The sequence below is a fragment of the Heterodontus francisci genome, chromosome 10 (genome assembly GCF_036365525.1).
Source record: "Heterodontus francisci isolate sHetFra1 chromosome 10, sHetFra1.hap1, whole genome shotgun sequence".
Classification (NCBI taxonomy): Eukaryota; Metazoa; Chordata; class Chondrichthyes; order Heterodontiformes; family Heterodontidae; genus Heterodontus; species Heterodontus francisci.
In genome coordinates this window covers 21432204-21452973 of record NC_090380.1, presented here as the reverse complement: position 1 = coordinate 21452973, position 20770 = coordinate 21432204, and the positions used below count along the sequence as shown (strand labels likewise).

At 46.7% G+C, this 20770-nt stretch overlaps 2 protein-coding genes across 3 annotated transcripts in view; one reads left to right on the top strand and one right to left on the bottom strand.

The window, feature by feature from the left end:
• ptchd1 (patched domain containing 1) overlaps positions 1 to 16890 on the top strand; it is a 207588-nt gene extending 190698 nt beyond the window's left edge. The window contains exon 5 of one of the 2 annotated variants that reach the window (XM_068040206.1): positions 16764 to 16890. The gene's annotated coding sequence lies outside the window, so the exon portion shown is untranslated. Of the gene's footprint in view, positions 1 to 10298; positions 10338 to 16763 lie in introns of those variants that run through there. The other variant, XM_068040209.1, reaches the window with a different exon arrangement.
• wu:fc50b12 (uncharacterized protein LOC103911624 homolog) lies at positions 12037 to 20188 on the bottom strand. The gene is made up of 4 exons (XM_068040221.1): positions 20066 to 20188; positions 19869 to 19942; positions 16721 to 16884; positions 12037 to 13024 (listed from the first exon to the last, which is right to left on the bottom strand). Exons 2-4 carry the CDS (start codon positions 19887 to 19889, stop codon positions 12796 to 12798), a joined length of 414 nt encoding a protein of 137 aa, XP_067896322.1. The 5' UTR covers positions 19890 to 19942; positions 20066 to 20188; the 3' UTR covers positions 12037 to 12795.
• Positions 20189 to 20770: the final 582 nt, after the last annotated feature.

Genomic DNA, 20770 nt, shown 5'->3' with positions numbered 1-20770 from the left:
GTTCATTAGCGATAGTCAGCACGGTTTTGTGACGGGTAGGTCGTGCCTCACAAACCTTATTGAGTTTTTCAAGAAGGTGACCAAACAGGTGGATGAGGGTAAAGCAGTGGATGTGGTGTATATGGATTTCAGTAAGGCGTTTGATAAGGTTCCCCACGGTAGGCTATTGCAGAAAATACGGAAGTATGGGGTTGAAGGTGATTTAGAGCTTTGGATCAGAAATTGGCTAGCTGAAAGAAGACAGAGGGTGGTGGTTGATGGCAAATGTTCATCCTGGAGTTTAGTTACTAGTGGTGTACCGCAAGGATCTGTTTTGGGGCCACTGCTGTTTGTCATTTTTATAAATGACCTGGAAGAGGGTGTAGAAGGGTGGGTTAGTAAATTTGCGTTTGACACTAAGGTCGGTGGAGTTGTGGATAGTGCCGAAGGATGTTGTAGGGTACAGAGGGACATAGACAGGCTGCAGAGCTGGGCTGAGAGATGGCAAATGGAGTTTAATGCGGAAAAGTGTGAGGTGATTCACTTTGGAAGGAGTAACAGGAATGCAGAGTACTGGGCTAATGGGAAGATTCTTGGTAGTGTAGATGAACAGAGAGATCTTGGTGTCCAGGTACATAAATCCCTGAAAGTTGCTACCCAGGTTAATAGGGCTGTTAAGAAGGCATATGGTGTGTTAGCTTTTATTAGTAGGGGGATCGAGTTTCGGAGCCACGAGGTCATGCTGCAGCTGTACAAAACTCTGGTGAGACCGCACCTGGAGTATTGCGTGCAGTTCTGGTCACCGCATTATAGGAAGGATGTGGAAGCTTTGGAAAGGGTGCAGAGGAGATTTACTAGGATGTTGCCTGGTATGGAGGGAAGGTCTTACGAGGAAAGGCTGAGGGACTTGAGGTTGTTTTCATTGGAGAGAAGGAGGAGGAGAGGTGACTTAATAGAGACATATAAGATAATCAGTGGGTTAGATAGGGTGGATAGTGAGAGTCTTTTTCCTCGGATGGTGATGGCAAACACGAGGGGACATAGCTTTAAGTTGAGGGGTGATAGATATAGGACATATGTTAGAGGTAGTTTCTTTCCTCAGAGAGTAGTAGGGGCGTGGAACGCCCTGCCTGCAACAGTAGTAGACTTGCCAACTTTAAGGGCATTTAAGTGGTCATTGGATAGACAAATGGATGAAAATGGAATAGTGTAGGTCAGATGGTTTCACAGGTTGGCGCAACATCGAGGGCCGAAGGGCCTGTACTGCGCTGTAATGTTCTAATTCTAATTCTAATTGTGGTTGCAAGAAGTGATATGAACCCTTTGAAAAGTGAACCTGCGCTGTGATATTTTGAGGAATGGCTGGGCATGCGCGAGAGCGAGCACCAAGGTTTATGTAAAATGCACTGGAAGTCTTGGTGCAAGATGTGACGAGAAGGAGAGACATCCTGTATCCACAGTGGGGCAACAGGCCATTCAGTCATGTACTCAGAAGGCAGTGGGAGGAAGTAGCAGTGGAGGTCAATGCCAGGATTTTTGCTCCAAATGTAGGAAGAAGTTTAACGATCTGACATGAGTTGTTAAGGTTAGTGAGTTCAGCATCAAATAGCATATCCTAGCAACTGCACCACTCGCATCATTCACTGCTCAATTCACTGTAACCCTATCGCCAATCTAACAACAATCTCTCTCAATCAGGAGTCAACCCTTCAATTCATGTGCTTTACCTCATCCTCACGCACTTAGCACTGTTGCAAGACTCGTACCCACAATTCACAACTCGCACGCACTATTCAACCTTGACAGCTACAGACAAAGCTGTCTTTACTATGCTTTGAGGTGCAATTGTGGTACAGGAGTTGTCAGATTCCAATTCCGACCTCTTTTTGTGAGGCAAAGACATCTCATGCATTGGTCCTCGCTGAGGTTGAAGTAATGAGGATTGATCCCTGATGACCCTCCACAGATATGGTCTTCTGCTGAGAACTCTTCTTGCTCTCCTCCTCCCTCTTCTAACAGCTTGCCCTGCTCTGTGTTGCCTCTCTTTATTCTCCCAGTCATGGTCAATTCCCAGAGGAAACCCTACCAAGCCACCCATGTCTCGAAGCAACTTGTTTCAGCAGAAGATTTTAAAAGTACTCCAGCACCAGCCAGACCACTACCTGTAGACAACTGAAACTTCTTCTAAGTATAGGAAAAACAGCCGGAAGAAATAATCCAGCAACTAACCTGTAAGTAGTTCATGATCCCTTTAAATAGTGCTGGTTGGGGATGGTGGTGGGGGCTCCTTCATTCCATTTAAGGTGGTCTTTAGTTATGTGAGGTTAAGACAAAGTGTAGACTGAAGTGTGCAGTTTGAAAATGGCAGTGCTGGTGTCTAAGCGTAATGAGTGGCGTGTCGTCTTGCTGCTCTGCATGCTTGCAGTCGTTAGGTACGCATGCACAAAGCCCTTTACCAAGATGTGCGCGAGCATCTCAGACCCCATTTTTGATCCATAGGTGGCACATAGTGCAAAGAAAATGGGTGCTACATGGCCCAATTTTGCTCCTTTGGGCCTCTGCTGTGGTTTTGAGACCCCCTTGTAGGGAGGTGGGTCAGGCACTTGTGTGAATTCACAGCCAGGTTGTAGCTTTCCACCTTCCAATCCTGCACTTGTAAGTTCATCCAAAGTGGTGTGTGCTGCTGACAATTTCTGCTGGAGGCATAGCCTGAATTATGACAGCCTGCTGTTTTACATAAAGCTGCAAGGAATATGGGGATCTGCCCAATCTGAGGGATTGCTTAGTCTGTCTGAGCTACTCCTCCATAAATCCACCTACATGAGATGAGTTTCAGTGACACAACATTGGTGGAGAGGAGAGTCCTTGCTGCAAAGGTGACCAGGGTCAGGGATGCAGGCAGTGGCATAGCAGGCTGGATGTCATCAGAGGCATTAGCTGCTCCAGTGTCAACAACAACAACAACAACTTACATTTATATAGCTCCTTCAGTGAAGTGAAGGGTCCCAAGGTGCTTCACAGGAGCGTTATCAAACACGTTTTTAGCTTGCTCAAAGAGGTAGGTTTTAAGGACCATCTTAAAGAAGAGAGAGGAGAGAGGTGTAAGGAGGGAATTCCAGAGCTTAGAGCCTGGGCACCAAAGGAGGAGAGATGAAAATTTGATATGCACAAGAGGTCAGAATTGGAGGAGTGCAGATATTTCGGAGGGTTGTAGGACTGGAGAGGATTATAGAGATAGGGAGGGCTGAGGCCATGGAGGGATTTGAAAACAAGGAAGAGAATTTTAAAATGGAGGCGTTGCCGGACTGGGAGCCAATGTTTAGGTCAGTGAGCACAGAGGTGATGGGTGAACAGGACTTGGTGTGAGAGAAGATATCAAAAGCAAAGTTTTGGATGAGCTGACGTTTATGGAGGGTGCAAGTTGGGAGCCTGATGAGGAGAGCATTGGAATATTCGAGTCTGGAGATAACAAAGAATTGGATGAGAGTTTCATCCATGTACTAAAATCCACAAATGGCTCAGACTCAGTTGGGGGGGGGGGTTGAAGAGGCCTAAGCATGTGGAGTGATTCCATTGAATCTCAACATTGTTTGCATGGAGTTGCTCATTGGCCGAGACCCTGAAGCCTCCCTCGGGAACGTCCACAACATAACTCGAGCCATCACTCGGGCATTTCCTCTGCACAGAGGGCTTTCCTGTTTAGATTACTGCTCCACATGCTCCCTCATCTTGCCTCCAGTCATGCCCTGGGGGTAATATCTTGCCAGACATCCGAGGTGAGTGCCCTCTCAGAAAAGCCCAGTATTTGGGGTCCTGCCTCTGCTCCACTGGATACTAGGCCACAAATCGTTGAAGGTTGCAGGGCAGAATGAGAAAGGCATACAGGATATTGGGCTTCTGAGTAAAAAAGCAACAAGGTTATGGTGAACCTTTATGAAACATTGGTTCGGCCTCAATTGGAGTATTGTGTCCAATTCTGGGCATCACACTTTAGGAAGGATGTGAAGACATTCAAGAGAGTGTCAAAAGGATTTATGAAAATGGTTCCAGAGATTTATTCATTGATACAGCACTGAAACAGGCCCTTCAGCCCACTGAGTCTGTGCTGACCTTCAACCAACCATTTATGCTAATCCTGAAGGAATCCCATATTCCCTACCACCTACCTATACTAGGGGCAAATTACAATGGCCAATTTACCTATCAACTTGCAAGTCTTTGGCTGTGGGAGGAAACTGGAGCACCCGGTGAAAACCCACACAGTCACAGGGAGAACTTGCAAACTCTGCACAGGCAGTACCCAGAATCGAACCCGGGTCGCTGGAGTTGTGAGGCTGCGGTGCTAGCCACTGTGCCACCCTGAGGGACTTCAGTTTGTGGATAGATCGTGGAAACTGGAGTTCTTCTTCTTGCTGTACAGAACTTTAGTTAGGCCACACATAGAATATTGCGTGCAATTCTGGTCGCCACACTACCAGAAGGACGTGGAGGCTTTGGAGAGGGTACAGAAGAGGTTTACCAGGATGTTGTCTGGTCTGGAGGGCATTAGCTATGAGGAGAGGTTGGATAAACTCGGATTGTTTTCACTGGAACGACGGAGGTGGAGGGGCGACATGATAGAGGTTCACAAAGTTATGAGCGGCATGGACAGAGTGGATAGTCAGAAGCTTTTTCCCAGGGTGGAAGAGTCAGTTACTAGGGGACATAGGTTTAAGGTGAGAGGGGCAAAATTTAGAGGGGATGTGCGAGGCAGGTTCTTTACACAGAGGGCGGTGAGTGCCTGGAACTTGCTGCCAGGGGAGGTGGTGGAAGCAGATACGATAGCGATGTTTAAGAGACATCTTGACAAATACATGAATAGGATGGGAATAGAGGGATTCGGACCCCGGAAGTGCAGAAGGTTTTAGTTTAGGCAGGCATCAAGATCGGCGCCCACATTCCACCGAGTATCAGTGGCCTTGGTTGTCACAGCCTCCGACAGCCGCTCAGGCTGGTCTGTGATGCTCACCAGGTTTTGACCCCAAATCTAAATGCAAATGGATACCCACTGGCGTGAGAGTATCTGCACTGGTGGAGGGTGTGGGGAAAATTTGTGATGCTGCACCCTCCCTCCTGCTCAGAGGTGGACGGCTATTCATTCATGGGATGTGGGCAGCGCTGGCTAGGCCAGCATTTATTGCCCATCCCTATTTGCCCTTGAGAAGGTGGTGGTGAGCTGCCTTCTTGAACTGCTGCAGTCCATGTGGGGTAGGTACACCCACAGTGCTGTTAGGAAGGGAATTCCAGGATTTTGACCCAGCGACAGTGAAGGAACGGTGATATAGTTCCAAATCAGGATGGTGTGTGACTTGGAGGGGAACTTTCAGGTGGTGTTCCCATGCATCTGCTGTCCTTTTCCTTCTAGGTGGTAGAGGTTGCGGGTTTGGAAGGTGCTATCGAATGAGCCTTGGTGCATTGCTGCAGTGCATCTTATAGATGGCACACACTGCTGCCACTGTGCATCAATGGTGGAGGGAGTGTATATTTGTAGATGGGGTGCTAATCAAACGGGCAGCTTTATCCTGGATGGTGTCAAGCTTCTTGAGTGTTGTTGGAGCTGCACCCATCCAGGCAAGTGGAGTGTATTCCATCACACTCCTGACTTGTGCCTTGTAGATGGTGGACAGGCTTTGGGGAGACAGGAGGTGAGTTACTTGTTGCAGGATTCCTAGCCTCTGACCTGCTCTTGTAGCCACGGTATTTATATGGCTACTCCAGTTCAGTTTCTGGTCAATGGTAACCCCAGGATGTTGATAGTACGGGATACAGCGATCGTAGTGCCATTGAATGTCAAGGGGAGATGGTTAGATTCTCTCTTGTTGGAGATGGTCATTGCCTGGCACTTGTGTGGCGCAAATGTTACTTGCCACTTATCAGCCCAAGCCAGGATATTGTCCAGGTCTTGCTGCGTTTCTACACAGAACAACTCTGAGGAGTTGCGAATGATGTAGAACATTGCGCAATCATCAGCAAACATCCCGACTTCTGACTTTTTAATTGATTGAAGGAAGGTCATTTATGAAGCAGCTGAAGATGGTTGGGCCTCGGACACTACCCTGAGGAACTTCTGCAGTGATGGCCTGGAGCTGAGATGATTGACCTCCAACAACCACAGCCATCTTCCTTTGTGCTAGGTATGACTCCAACCAGTGGAGATTCTCTATGACTTCAGTTTTGCTAGGGCTCCTTGATGCCATACTTGGTCAAATGCTGCCTTGATGTCAAGGGCAGTCACTCTCATCTGACCTCTTGAGTTCAGCTCTTTTGTCTATTTATTTTTATTTTTTTTTAATTTAGAGATATAGCACTGAAACAGGCCCTTCGGCCCACCGAGTCTGTGCCGACCAACAACCACCCATTTATACAACCCTACATTAATCCCATATTCCCTACCACCTACCTACATTAGGGGCAATTTACAATGGCCAATTTACCTATCAACCTGCAAGTCTTTGGCTGTGGGAGGAAACCGGAGCACCCGGCGAAAACCCACGCGGTCACAGGGAGAACTTGCAAACTCCGCACAGGCAGTACCCAGAATCGAACCCGGGTCCCTGGAGCTGTGAGGCGGCGGTGCTAACCACTGCGCCGCCCGTCTATGTTTGAACCAAGGCTGTAATGAGGTCTGGAGCTGAATGGCCCTGGCGGAACCCAAACTGAGCATCACTGAGCAGGTTATTGCTAAGCAAGTGCCGCTTGATAGCACTGTAGACAACACCTTCTATCACTTTACTGATGATTGAGAGTAAAGTGATGGGACGGTAATTGGCCAGGTGGGACTTGTCCTGCTTTTTGTGCACAGGACATACCTGGGCAATTTTCCACATTGCCGGGTAGATGCCAGTGTTGTAGCTATACGGGGTGCAGCTAGTTCTGGAGCACAGGTCTTCAGTATTTTGCCGGAATATTGTCAGGGCCCATAGCCTTTGCAGTATCCAGTGCCTTCAAACGTTTCTTGATATCATGCGGAGTGAATTGAATTGGCTGAAGACTGGCATCTGTAATGCTGGGGACATCTGGAGGAGGTCGGGATGGATCATCAACTTGGCACTACTGGCTTAAGATTGTTGCAAATGCTTCAGCCTTATCTTTTGCACTGATGTGCTGGGCTCCCCCATCATTGAGGATGGGGATATTTATGGAGCCACCTCCTCCAGTTAGTTGTTTACTTGTCCACCACCATTCACGGCTGGATGTGGCAGAACTGCAGAGCTTAGATCTGATCCGTTGGCTATGGGATCGCTTAACTATTGTCTATCACATGCTGCTTACGCAGTTTGGCACGCAAGTAGTCCTGTGTTGTAGCTTCACCAGGTTGACACCTCATTTTGAGACATTCCTGGTGCTGCTCCAGGCATGCCCTCCTGCACTCTTCATTGAACCAGGGTTGGTCTCCTGGCTTGATGGTAATGGTAGAGTGGGGGATATGCTGGGTCATGAGGTTACATATTGTGGTTGAGTACAATTCTGCTGCTGCTGATGGCTCACCGCGCCTCATGGACGCCCAGTTTTGCATTGCTAGATCTGTTCGAAATCTATCCCATTTAGCACGGTGGTAGTGCCACACAACACGATGGTGGGTATCCTCAATGTGAAGGCGGGACTTCATCGCCACAAGGACTGTGCGATGGTCACTCCTACCAATACTGTCATGGACAGATGCATCTGCGGCAGGCAGATTGGTGAGGACGAGGTCAAGTATGTTTTTCCCTCTTGTTGGTTCCCTCACCCCTGCCGCATACCCAGTCCAGCAGCTACGTCCTTTAGAATACGGCCAGCTCAGTCAGTAGTGGTGCTACCGAACCACTCTTGGTAATGGACATTGAGTACCCCACCCAGGGTACATTCTGCGTCCTTGCCACCCTCAGTGCTTCCTCCAAGTGGTGTTCAACATGGAGGAGTACTGACTCATCAGCTGAGGGAGGGCGGTAGGTGGTAATCAGTAGGAGGTTACCTTGCCCATGTTTGACCTGATGCCACGAGACTTCATGGGGTCTGGAGTCGATGTTCAGGACTCCCTAGGCAACTCCCTCCCGAATATATACCACTGTGCTGCCACCTCTGCTGGGTCTATCCTGCCGGTGGGACAGGACACACCCGGGGATGGTGATGGCAGTGTTTGGGACATTGTTTGTAAGGTATGATTCCGTGAGTATGACTGTCAGGCTGTTGCTTGACTAGTCTGTGGGACAGCTCTCCTAACTTTGGCACAAGCCTCCAGATGTTAGTAAGGAGGACTTTGCAGGGTCAACAGTGCTGGGTTTGCCATTGTCGCTTCCGGTGCCTAGGTCGATGCCGGGTGGTCTGTCCGGTTTCATTCGTTATTAACTTTGTAGCGGTTAGATACAACTGAGTGCTTGCTTGGCCATTTCAGAGGGCACTTAGGAGTCAACCACATTCCTGTGGGTCTGGAGTCACATGTAGGCCAGACCAGGTAAGGACAGCAGATTTCCTTCCCTAAAGAACATTAGTGAACCAGATGAGTTTGTCCCCAGAGCAATACCCTGGGTCTCTGGGTTACTGGTCCAGTGACTATACCACTAATCCACCCCCTCCTCCTCTCTGTCTTTGTGGATGCCCTGCATGAGAGAACCAATAGATCAAAGGGTGTTGCCCTTGCAAACACGAACCTCCAGAATCGGCTGGTATTCAGATCGATGCATGTGCAGTGTAGGATACAGGAGCACCATCCCTTGCACTTGCCCAAGGCTCCCTTGTGCCCAGACATGAGGCTACTCACTCTCTTCACCCGCACTATTGCCTCACCATCTGTAACGGAGCAACCACCATGTAGCTCTGCCAGTTCCAGAGCCTCTTCTTCCTTGGGCTTGAGGATGGTGAGGCGTGGCACCCCTCTGCTGGTCTGGGCCATTTCTTTGGCATCGTGGGCTCTCTTCTCCTGCAGGAACAAAAAAAAGGAATGTTAGTTGCCCAACAATATCTCGCACAATGCCATAGCAGGTGGCAGCTTAGCTGTCCAATATGGGGGCACCCAAATGCGCATGGCATTCGGCCACTCAGGAGTGACCTTGCAAGGGTTGACACTGGTAATTGAGTGTCTGTTGATTGAGATGCAGCCATTCCTTTTACAGGAACTGCTGTGGCCTGACCCCACAGCCACTGACTGGGTAGGCTTTCCCTATCCAACAATTGTACCCTCACAGCTAGCCATTTGTAAACCCCTAAGGGAACTGAGGTGTGGGGTACTTCCCTTGGTGGAACAAATAAGGTAATTCATGAGCTTGTGACACTGCCGTCAGGTTCTTTGAGCAACCCCACAGCTGCTGAGCTCCTCTGCGATCTCCATGCAGGCTTGATTGGTTCGGTGGGGAGGTCTCCTCCTTCTGTGTCTGGAGAAGAGGAGCTCCTGCCTTTCCTGAGAAGCCTGGAAGAGAACCTGCAGGGAGTCGTCACTGAACCATGAGGCCATCTGGGATTTTCGCTTTGCCATGCCGACAAGCACCTCATTCCTCCGGCCTGCACAATACCTGCTTCGCTGACCAGTAGGCTTTCTCACACTGGCAGGCCTGGACTGCTGGCTGGGTCATCAGGGCAGCCTGGGCCTTCAGGTAGGTCTTGGCCCTCAGGGAAGTCTTCAGCTGACTTCTGGAAGTGCTGGTAACCCTTTAAAAATGACGCCAGCACATCGGTGTCGCCTGACACCATGGTCACCACCTCAATGCTCGCTTCCATCCCTGGAATGTAAAGCGAGGCTACCCGACCCGAACCCGACCAGACCCGACGACGCCAGCATTCGGGCTTGGGTCGGGTCGGGCTGGACGTGGACAGTGCTGCCTTGCTCTGGGAAGTAATCTTCAAATGTACATTCAGAACGTCAAAGCGGGAAATGTGCAGTCCAGACTCTGCACTCTACAGTAAAGCCTGGCTACCTGACCAAACCTGACTGCATGTGTCAGGTTCGGGCTGGGTCGGGCATTTAAAAAAAATTAAAGGACTCGGGCCCGGTTCGGGTTCGGGTTGGCTGTTGTCGGATCGGGCCCGGGTCGGGTTTTAATTTTATACCCGAGCCAGGCTTCACCAGAATGGTCGGTCACCCCCGCCTAACGGCAGTTAATCAACTGGCCAGTGCGAGATGGTGGTGCAATTAGGGATCGAGTCGAGGGCACCAGCAGCCTCCGCTTCCAGTCCCGGCAGCCACTCCTCAGCTCTCCATGTAAAATACAGACTAAAACTCTCATCGTGCTTGTCTAGGCTGTTTGTAGTAGGGCTGAAGTCCATAGCTTCTGATTCACATATGTCTTGTGTTATTGCACCTTTAGAAACACTCGTGAATCTCTGATGGAGTCCTGAGGAGGTGTGGAAACAGGAACCTTCAGGTAGCACCAAAGTGGAGCGCCCAGTGTCAGGGATGACTCATTCAGCTGCACATCAGGGCTGCCTGGAGTCTCCCTTGGCAATGGCGAGTGCTGGTTTTACAGTTTTTGTAAAAAAAAAAGTGATATGCGTTTGATTAAACTTATTTGTTTCCATATAAAAATAACAGTCAAATATTTAAATGGAAAGGAGATCAAGATGAGAAATCTTTCCCTTACTAATTTTCTCCTGTAGCAATTGTTGAAACTATCAAACTTGATTATGAAACACAGCCTAATCAACATAGCACTGCTTGTCGAAGTGAAAGACAGCATGCTTCAGGATAGCTTTGTAACCCTCTTTCCTAATGAGAGACATTTCCAAGAAGGCTAACTTTTTTTTATTCATTCCAGTTATGTGGGCATTGCTGGTAAGGCCATCATTTATTGCTCATCCCTAATTGCCCTTGAGAAGGTAGTGGTGAGCCACTCACAGTGCTGTTAGGGAGGGAGTTCCAGGATTTTCGAAGGAGCCTTGGCGAGTTGCTGCTGTGCACATTGTTAGATGGTACACACTGCTGCCACAATGCGTCGGTGGTGGAAGGAGTGAATGTTTGTGAATGGGCTGCCAATCAAGCGGGCTGTTTTGTCCTGGATGGTGTTGAGCTTCTTGAGTGTTGTTGGAGCTCTACTCATCCAGGCAAGTGGAGAGTATTCCATCACACTCCTGACTTGTGCCTTGTAGATGGGGAGTCTGGAGGTGAGTTACTTCTGCAGGATTCCCAGCCTTTGACCTGTTCTTGTAGCTATGGCATTTATGTGGCTGCTCCAGTTCAGTTTCTGGTCTGTAGCAATTAGCACCCTGTTTTAAGAAATCAAAAGTGCTCACAACTGCCAACCATCATTGCTTAAGCGTGTGGAATTAACAGATATATTAATTGATAACAAGAACAGGTACAATATTATGAAAACCTAGAGAAATTACCAATTGCAGGAAGGTTGCTGCAGTAGCTGTTTGATCCAGTCACCTAATGGGTAAAGCCATAAGTTTGGAACTCATACGAACATGTGAAAATGGCAGACAGAAAAAGAGTTATTGGCCTATCTAGCCTGTCCAATATAGTTGTGATGCCCTACATATCTTGATACAAATACTCCCCACCCTTTCTGGAGCCATGTAATCCCTTGTGAGAGGCGCAAACCTGGATGAAAACCCTGAGAGAGTATAGAAGTCGCTACCACAAGGAGTTGAGATGAATAGCATCGATGCATTTGAGGGGAAGCTAGATAAACACATGAGGGAGAAAGGAATAGAGGATATGCTGATAGATTGAGATGAAGAAGCGTGGGAGGAGGCTGGAATGGAGCATAAATACTGACATGGGCATGTTGAGCTGAATGTGCTGCTCTGAGCAGTAAATTCTATGTACATTTTGTATGAGGTGATATCCACCCCAGCCAGAGTCAGGTCCAACTCCTTGTTTAAGGAATACAGCAAGTTGGAATGAGCTGGCAACATATTCTTCAGGCCCTCTATTCTCGAGGAAAGATAAACCTCCTGACATCCACCTAATTCTATCCTGACACAACTTGATGTGTGACCCCCCCCCGGTCCTCTTTACCCTATTTAGTTGCTCTAGTTGTTCCATGTAAATACAATCTAGTCCCCAGTTCTGAAGGGTCACTGACCTGAAACGTTAACGCTGCTTCTCTGTCCACAGATGATGCCAGACCTGCTGAGTGTTTCCAACATTTCTTGTTTTTATTTCAGATTTCCAGCATCCGCATTATTTTGCTTTTAATCTAGTCCCTTCTTTATTTTATAAACCTTGATCAAATCACCCCTGAGTTTACACTTCTCCAAAGCATAAAGGCCCAGCTTGTTCAGCCTATTTGGGTAGCAAAGCTGTTTTAAACTAGCGAGTAATCTTGTGGCTCTTTGCACGCTTTCGAAAGCCTCATTATCTACCACCAGGTGAGACCAAAACTCACCACACATTCTAACTGATGCCTAACCAGGGTCTAAAGATGCAGCAGTGCTGCGATGTGTTCGCGCTCAATGTTCTGTGTTGCGTGTTGGCAGGATGCGGATTCATATCTTTACAGAGAATTCCTGATTCCAACTGGGGAATGCACCAAGCAGAGGCTTGATATTTCCCCATAGAGAGGTGGGGGAGTTGGATGCTGAACCACTGTAGGATTCTCTCATACAATCAAAGATACCCGCTCTAGATGGCTGTTAGCAGGAGGCAGGCAGTAAGGTTATGGTGCCCTGAGGAATGGTGTTTGGACCAAAAAGTATCAGATAGGTTATAAATAGTGGGGGAAAAATACAGAACTACTGGCAAAGTTTGCAGTTTTTACTATGCTTTGCACTCTGCTATAGATTTGTACAACAGAAGCAATATTTTAAGTTTACCAACATATTTTCTAAAGCACTGCTGGAAGACAAGGCCTTTCCTTATTATTTATGGCTGAGCTGATTGATCTTCTGCAGACCCTCCCTGTTATTGATGGTCTTGTGTATAGTGATGAGGAATGGGAAGGCTGAGGGCAGCTCCACACGGCTACTGAGTTTCTGGTGCCCCCAGTGCAGACACCGCAGTTTATCTGCCAAGTCCTTTCGCCCAGCCCTCTCCAGAGCATCCTGCAGCACCTTTGTTTTGTTCATTTTGTTCCATGATTTTTCATACCTAAACAAGAATAAAAGTTTTCAAACATTCCAGAATCTTTTTCTTAAAAACAAGTTATTTTTCATTATTGTATAATTTTATCAACTACCAATAACAATTGTGAAGGTTTGCAGTTATTTTAAGTTTCAATATATAGTATCCGCACCAACCCTTTGCCTTCTCATTTTCCCATTTCTACTGTGACCAGAACAATGAAGCCATGGCTCAGTGGTAGTGCTTTCACTTCTGAGTCAGCAGGTTGTGACATGAGCGCAGAAGCTGGGCTAACATTACAGTGTTTCAAGTGCCTTTTGGATGAGACACTAAACCAAGACCAGGTCTGTTGTCTCAGCTGAAGAGCAAGGGAAGTTCTCCCAGTGTCTCGGTCAACAATTATCACTCAACCAGATTATCTGGTCATTTATCTCATTGATGTTTGTTGATTATCCTTCAAAAGGACTTCATTTTTTAAATTCATTTGTGGGATGTGGGCGTCGCTGACTAAGCCATCATTTCTTGCCCATCCCTAATTGCCCTTTGCAACTGAGTAGCTTGCTAGGCCATTTGAAACACTTTGAGATGTCTTGAGGTCATGGAAGGTGCTATATAAATGCAAGTTCTTTCTTTTTGAGGCACTGCGCAGTCAATACCTCAAAGTACTTTGTTGGCTGTAAAGAGCTTTGGGACATCCTGAAGTTTTAAGTGTGCTGTATAAATGCATGTTTTTCTTTTCTTGACTCCCATCTTTAACAAGGATATTGGGAAATGGGAGGATACTTAAATTGGTGCTCTCCTGTATCCGGGAACAGTACAACACCAGCTCTATACTTTCAGTTCCCATCTAATTAAACCCAGTGATACACAGTATGATTAAACCATCCCTCAATCTGATTAAGAGGCACCTATGTTTAAAAGCCTCATTTTCACATTCTTTAGTGCTCCCAGCACAAGCTTCAAGCAATGGAAGTCCATATAGGGGGTTCAGGTTGCCTAATTTGTATTACGTTGAATATAGAAGATTAAGGGATGATCTAATTAAGGTGTTTAAGATGGTTCGAAGACTTGATAGAGTAGGTGGAGAAACTATTTCCTCTGGTGCGGAGTCCAGAACAATGGGATATAACATTAAAATTAGAGCTCAGCTGTTTTGGGGTGATGTCAGGAAGTACTTCCTCACACAAAGGGTAATGGAAATTAGGAACCTCTCCCCCAAAAAGCTGTAGAGGCTCAGGGGTCAATTGAAAATTTCAAAACTGAGATTGATAGAATTTTGTTAGGCAAGGGTATTGAGGGATACAGAACCAAGGAGGTTGATGCGGTTAAGATACAGATCAGCCATGATCTAATTGAATGACGGGAAGACTCAAAGGGCTGAATAGCCTACTCCTGCTCCTGTATAGCCTATGCATTGAACATCCCAAAGCACTTAGACAACACAATGTAAATCGTAAATGAAGTGTATTGAGTGAGATTCACCAGGACAGTCTTATACTTCATGGACTCACAATTCATTTGAAATTGGGAGAGAAGCTGTGCATGTGTATAAGCACCCATGTAGCCAGCTCAATACTGAGAGACAGAACTGACGTTAACAAAGGTAGTAATCCTTCGTTACCACCAGTGTTTTAAATCACGGTGATCAGAAAATCTAGGCTCAGGTGCAGGAGACAAGCTTCCATTCGTCATAATAAAGCTGTGATTAGGAGAAAACAGCTCAAAAGATACATCTACTCCTGATAACCTTTGATTCCCTTGTCTACCAAGAATTTATCTACCTCCGCCTTAAAAATATTCAATGACCCCGCCTCCGCCACCTTCTGAGAGAGTTCCAAAGTCGCACAACCCTCTGAGAGAAAAAATTTCTCCTCATCTCTGTCCTAAAAGGGTGACCTCTAATTTTAAAATAGTGCCCCCTAGTTCTGGACTCACCCACAAGAGGAAACATCTTCTCCACATCCACCTTGTCAAGACCGTTCAGGATCTTATATACTTCAATCAAGTCTCCCCTCACTCTTCTAAACTCCAGTGCAAATAAACCCAGTCTGTCCAACCTTTCCTTATAAAACAACCCCCTGATTCCAGATATCAATCTAGTAAACCTCCTCTGAACCGCCTCCAACGCATTTACATCCTTCCTTAAATAAGGAGATCTAAACTGCACACAGTATCTGAGATGTGATCTCACCAATGCCCTGTATAACTGAAGCATCACATCCTTATTTTTATTTTCAATTCCTTTCGTAATAAAGGATAGCATTCTATTAGCCTTCTTTAAAGGAAGAGGGAGAGGTACAGAGGAATAGAGTCTTAGGGAGGAAATTCCAGAGCTTAGGGCCTTGACCACTAATGGTGCAATAATTAAAATTGAGGATGTGCAAGATGCCAGAACTGGAGTAGTGGAGAGATCTCAGAGGGTTGTAGGGCTGGAGGAGATTACAGAGACAGCAAGGGGCGAGGCCACGGAGAGATTGAAAACAAGGAATTTTAAAATCGAGGCATTGCTTAACTGGGATCCAGTGTAGGTCAGCGAGCAAAGGAGTGATGGGTGAATGGAACTTGGTGCAAGTTAGAATCTGAGCAGCAGAGTTTTGGATGAGCTGGCCATGAGTGCATTGGAATACTCAAGTCCAGAAGTACCAAAGACATGAATGAGGGTTTCAGCAGCAAATGAGCTGAGGCAGGGGTGAAGTCGGGCGATGTTATGGAGGTAGAAAAAGGTGGTCATAGTGATGGTGTGGATATATGGTCGGAAAGTCATCACGGGGCCAAATATGACACCAAGGTTACAAACTGTCTGGTTTGACCCCAAACAGTTGGTGGGATGGAGTAGGTGGGTAGGGAATGGAGTTTGTGGCAGGGATGAAAGACAATGGTGCCAGTCTTCCCAATATTAGTTCTTGAAATTGCATCCTTCTTGAGTTTCTCTCCTATCTCCCCTCATACCATCTCTGAGCTCGTCTTGTCCATGAGACACACCTCCTGATCTCTTGACCCTTTCCGACTGAACTGCTGACCTCCCAACTTCCCTTCCTACTCCCACGTTAGCTGATACTGTTAATCGTTCACTCTCCCCACAGGTATTATCCCCTTCTCCTTCAAGTCTGCTGTCAACACCCCTCCCCTCAAAAAAAACCACCCTTGACCTTCCGTCCTTGCAAACCACCAACCTATTTTCAACCTCACTTTCCTTTCCAAAGTCCTTGAATGTGTTGTCGTCTCCCAAATCCATGCTCATCTTTCCCGGAACTCCATGTTTGAATCCCTCCTATCAGGTTTCCGCCCCTGCCATAGTATTGAAATGCCTCTTATCAAAGTCACAAATGACATCCTATGTGACTGTGACAAAGGTAAACTATTCCTCCTCCTCCTTCTTGCCTGTCTGCAGTCTTTGACATGGTTGACCACACCATCCTCCTCCAACGCCCCTCCACTTTCATCTGAAGTTTACTTCAAGTGGTGCGGGATGTCTTATGGTTATGAAAGGTGCCATATAAATGGAAGGTATTTCTTCCATTCCTACAACTGCGCATTCAGGACTTCATCCAGTCACCATGCACACTGGGAGACTGGGCCCATTGTTTGCAGGTTTGGAGAGTAGTGTACAATGTCAGAATGGTGGGAGGGTCACTGCATTTACTAGCTCAGAAACATTAGGAATTACCAGTGAGACACAACACCTCAAGACTATTTGATTTAGTGATGGAATGTTCAACATACCAGCTCTCTAACATTTTCTTTGCTTGCACCTTTTTCTGCGCAGAGGCTGTATGAAAGCGACTGATCTCTGCCCTGGTGAATCCCAGCTCACAAGCCACGATGGTCCATTGAAAGCCCAGGTCTTTGGCAAGTTCTTGGACAGAAGTCAGGTTGATCACTGCATCCTAACCCAGGAAACAGCTTTTAAAATAACAAAATAAAAAAGGTGCCAGCTACATCTGCTCCAACTACAAAAGTCATTTAAAAGCAGTAGCTCCAGTGGACAAGGCTTTAGAAAAAGTTGATAGAATGGCAGGTTTAAGGCAAATGATCATGGTGAGTCTAGATACAAGATTAAATGCAGCAGGTTTAGGACTGGGAGCAGTGGAAACTTTGTTACACACACGGAGCTGTTAGCTGTTGTTAAGACTGAGGTGGGAGGAGTGCACTGTCTTTTCTAGTTCCACTTCTCCACAGGTCACAACATATATTTAAATGTTTGCCCGGTTACCAGTACAGCCGATCATATACTCAAATTTTTTTATCCCAGAATAAAATACACCAACCAGGTTTCTTTAATGAACAACAAAATTATCAGTTTATTATAAAACAAGACTCAACCAGTAACGAAGCAAAGCATTAACAAACCGATTGAAATATGAAAATTCCCGTTTTAAATTCTCCAATTACACTTGCACACACACTGGAAAAATACAGAAATTCCCTCTGCAGAGGTCTGTTACAATAGAGACAAAAAAAGACTACTTTGGCCAAATATATGCTAATTCTTGAGGAAGAAAGATATGGAAAGAAGTCAGTTGTCCCTTTTTTGGTCTGGCGTCTGGGTATATAGAGGTGGGCCACTGGGGATCGTTTCAGAAGCAGTCCATTCTGGAGATGTCAAGAATTATTCTAGTAGGCTTTCCAGGAGAACTGTGGCATCAGGGTTTTCCGCCAGCACGCAGTTGAATTGCAGGATTTTTCTCAACTTCTCAGGAGTTATGCAGCACCAGGGATTTTAGCTCTCCCACACTGGATTTTTGTAGGATTTCTTCAAAGAGGTAGAGAAGGAGATGAGCTGGGTCGTTTCTTTTTCCTTGGCAGGAAAACACCAACTGTCTTTAAACAGTTCATACCCCAACTAAACTGAAAACAATGTCCAGACCCCAGACAGAGAGTTGACCTCCTGACCTCCATAAACCTTGACATGTGGCTTCTCTGTAAACATTTTTCCCCAAGTCACCAGGGGTTCTGTTGTTTACTGAGTCCAAAGCAGTTTCAGCACGGACGTTTTCAAACAACACCTCAAGTGTCCTTTCGATGTACTTGGTAAAAAAACACATCCATGGAATCTCTTCAGTTTTAATACAAGCCCTCAAAAATGTTTTTAAAAGATGGAAGCACTTTTGTAACACTGTGGATTATAGTGATGCCACTCTGAGAGTTAGCGACTGAATACAGACAGTTAAGAACATATTAGAAAGGCGGCTGAAGGAGGGGTCTCCCAGTCACATGGTCCCCTCAGACACCCCCCCACTGTCAGTCACCCCTTCGTTTATGTCCCCACTCCCAGTCACCCCTCTCCCTCACCCCCAATTCCAATCATCCGGTCCCTCACTCCTGACTCCCAGTCACCCCCTCCTTCACGCCCCCCCCCACTTTCAATTACACCACTCTCACACCCCCCCACTCCCAGTCAGGCCCCCCTCACAAACCCACTCCCGGTCACGCCCTTCCTCATCTCCCATTCCCTGTCACCCACACCCTCACCTCCCCAATCCCACTCAACACCCTGCCCTCACTCCACCACTTCCAGTCATCCCCTCCCTCACCACCGCAAACTCTCAGTCACCTCCTCCCTGACCCACTCCTCGCCCCACTCACTCCCCCTCCCCCTCCAGATCACTGCCCCATCCCAGATCACTGCCCCACCCCCTCCCAATCACTGCCGCTCCCCCTCCCTATCACTGCCCTTCCCCCTCGCCCTCCCAACCAGAGCCCTCCCCATCCCGATCATTGACCCTCCCCCTCCTGACCATAGCCCCTCCCCCTTCCAATCACTGCCCCCTTCCCACTCCGCCTCCCAATCTCTCCCCCTCCCCCTCCCAATCACTACCCTTCCCCCTTCCAATCACTGCCTCCTCCCCTTTCCCCTCCCTCTTCTGAGAAGAAATGTAGTAAACAGTGAGGAGGAAAAGTAACAGGGTTCCTAGGATGACACAGACTGGTAAAATGGGCAGACGGACACATGGCAGATGAAATTAATGGGTGAAGTTTGAAATGATGTAATTTGGAAGGAAAATATGGAGAGGCAATAACAACTAAATGATAACATTTTAAAAGCAACTGAAAGCCTTGAGGGTTTATGTACAGAAATCTTTGAAATTCGCAGGACATATTGAGAAGGCTTTTATAAAAACATACAGGATACTGGGTTTTATAAATAGAGGCATAGAGTACAAAAGAAGTAATGCTAAACCTTTATGAATCACTATTTAGGCATCAGCTGGAGTTTAGGAAGGATGTCAAGTCCTTGGACAGGCTGCAGAACCTAATTACCACAATGGTACCAGGGATGAGGGAAGTTCAGTCACATGGAGAGGCTGGAGAAGCTGGGGTTGTTCTCCTTAGAGCAGAAAAGGTTACGGGGAAATTGAATAGTGTTGTTCAAAATTAAGAAGGATTTTGGTCGAGTAAATAAGGAGAAACAGTTTCCACTGGCTGGAGGGTCAATAACCAGAGGACACAGATTTAAGGTGATAGACAAAATAACCAGTGGACAATGAGGAGAAATGTTTTTATGCAGCGAGTTGTTACATTCTGGACTGCACTGCCTGAATGGGTAGTGGATGCAGATTCAATGATAACTTTCAGAAGGGCAGATCTGCAGGGATATGGGTAAAGAGTAGGGGAGTGGGACTAATTGGATAGCCCTTTCAAAAAGCCATCACAGGCCCCAATGACCTCCCTCAGTGCTGTAGGATTCTATGAACTCAATTATACTATGTCTGTCAGTCACTGTCACTGGTAATGCTGAAATGAAGTAGGGTGGGGGGAGGCTCGTGTGGAGCATAAACACCGGCATAAACCAGTTGGGCTGAATGGCCTCTTTCTGTGCTGTAAAATTCTATGGAATTCTATTTAATTTCACTCAGTTGTGTACACTTGCCTCCTGAGCTCTGCTAGCCATGGCAATCAGCAACTGTATATTGTAGACCCCTGAGATCCTCCTTATTCTTGAGCCTGTTGAGAAATGGATATTGAGAAGAGAGTAAAATTTACAAAGTAATATTCAGACAAAACAATCAGCCACATATTTCAACAGTAAATTACCACAAAATAAAACACTACGACTAACCAACATACCCTGTTTTATTTGAACTGATTTCTCGAGGGCTAATTCAGAAACACTTCCAATTTTCTAATGGGAGAAACAAGGAGATAGTTCCGTCACTCGATGGAAAGGAGCTGTTGTTATGCTGTAACTAAAACATATCAGTTCTGACCACGTTGTTAAAAATTAAAGGATGTGAGTTATGCTTCAGAAGGCAGTTATCCTTGAATAGATAGGAATGCAGCTGCAGGAATAAGCTATATAATATGTCAGGTGTTAAATCAATGTGTAGCTCAACCAATCAGGAAGGTATAGCTCTGGCCTAGAAATTTGATGACCCCCCACCACCCCCACACGTTTTTCAAATGCAAAACAGGCACCTAAGCATCCAACATGGTAGGTGAGCTGCATGGGGTCATTAAACACAAGGAATGTGTCGCTTGCCAAATTGGATCAGGCTGTTCTGTAGGCATCCATTTAAAGCAATGAATCAAATATTCAAGCTAGGGTCTGACGCTTGTTGGAGGACCCTTTTCTGATACACAATGCCCCTGTGCCTGAATCACCACCTGATAAACACACTCAGCTATTTGTGGAGCTAAAAGGTAAGAAGGACCCTTCAGCAGTGCTTTGCCATGCAGGAAGACAATGCTGGTGCTGCATTGCTTTGGGCTGCCTTATAAACTGTTTGACTGCAGTCATGGGCACTCTGGTAGGACTGCCTTTGGGACTGACTT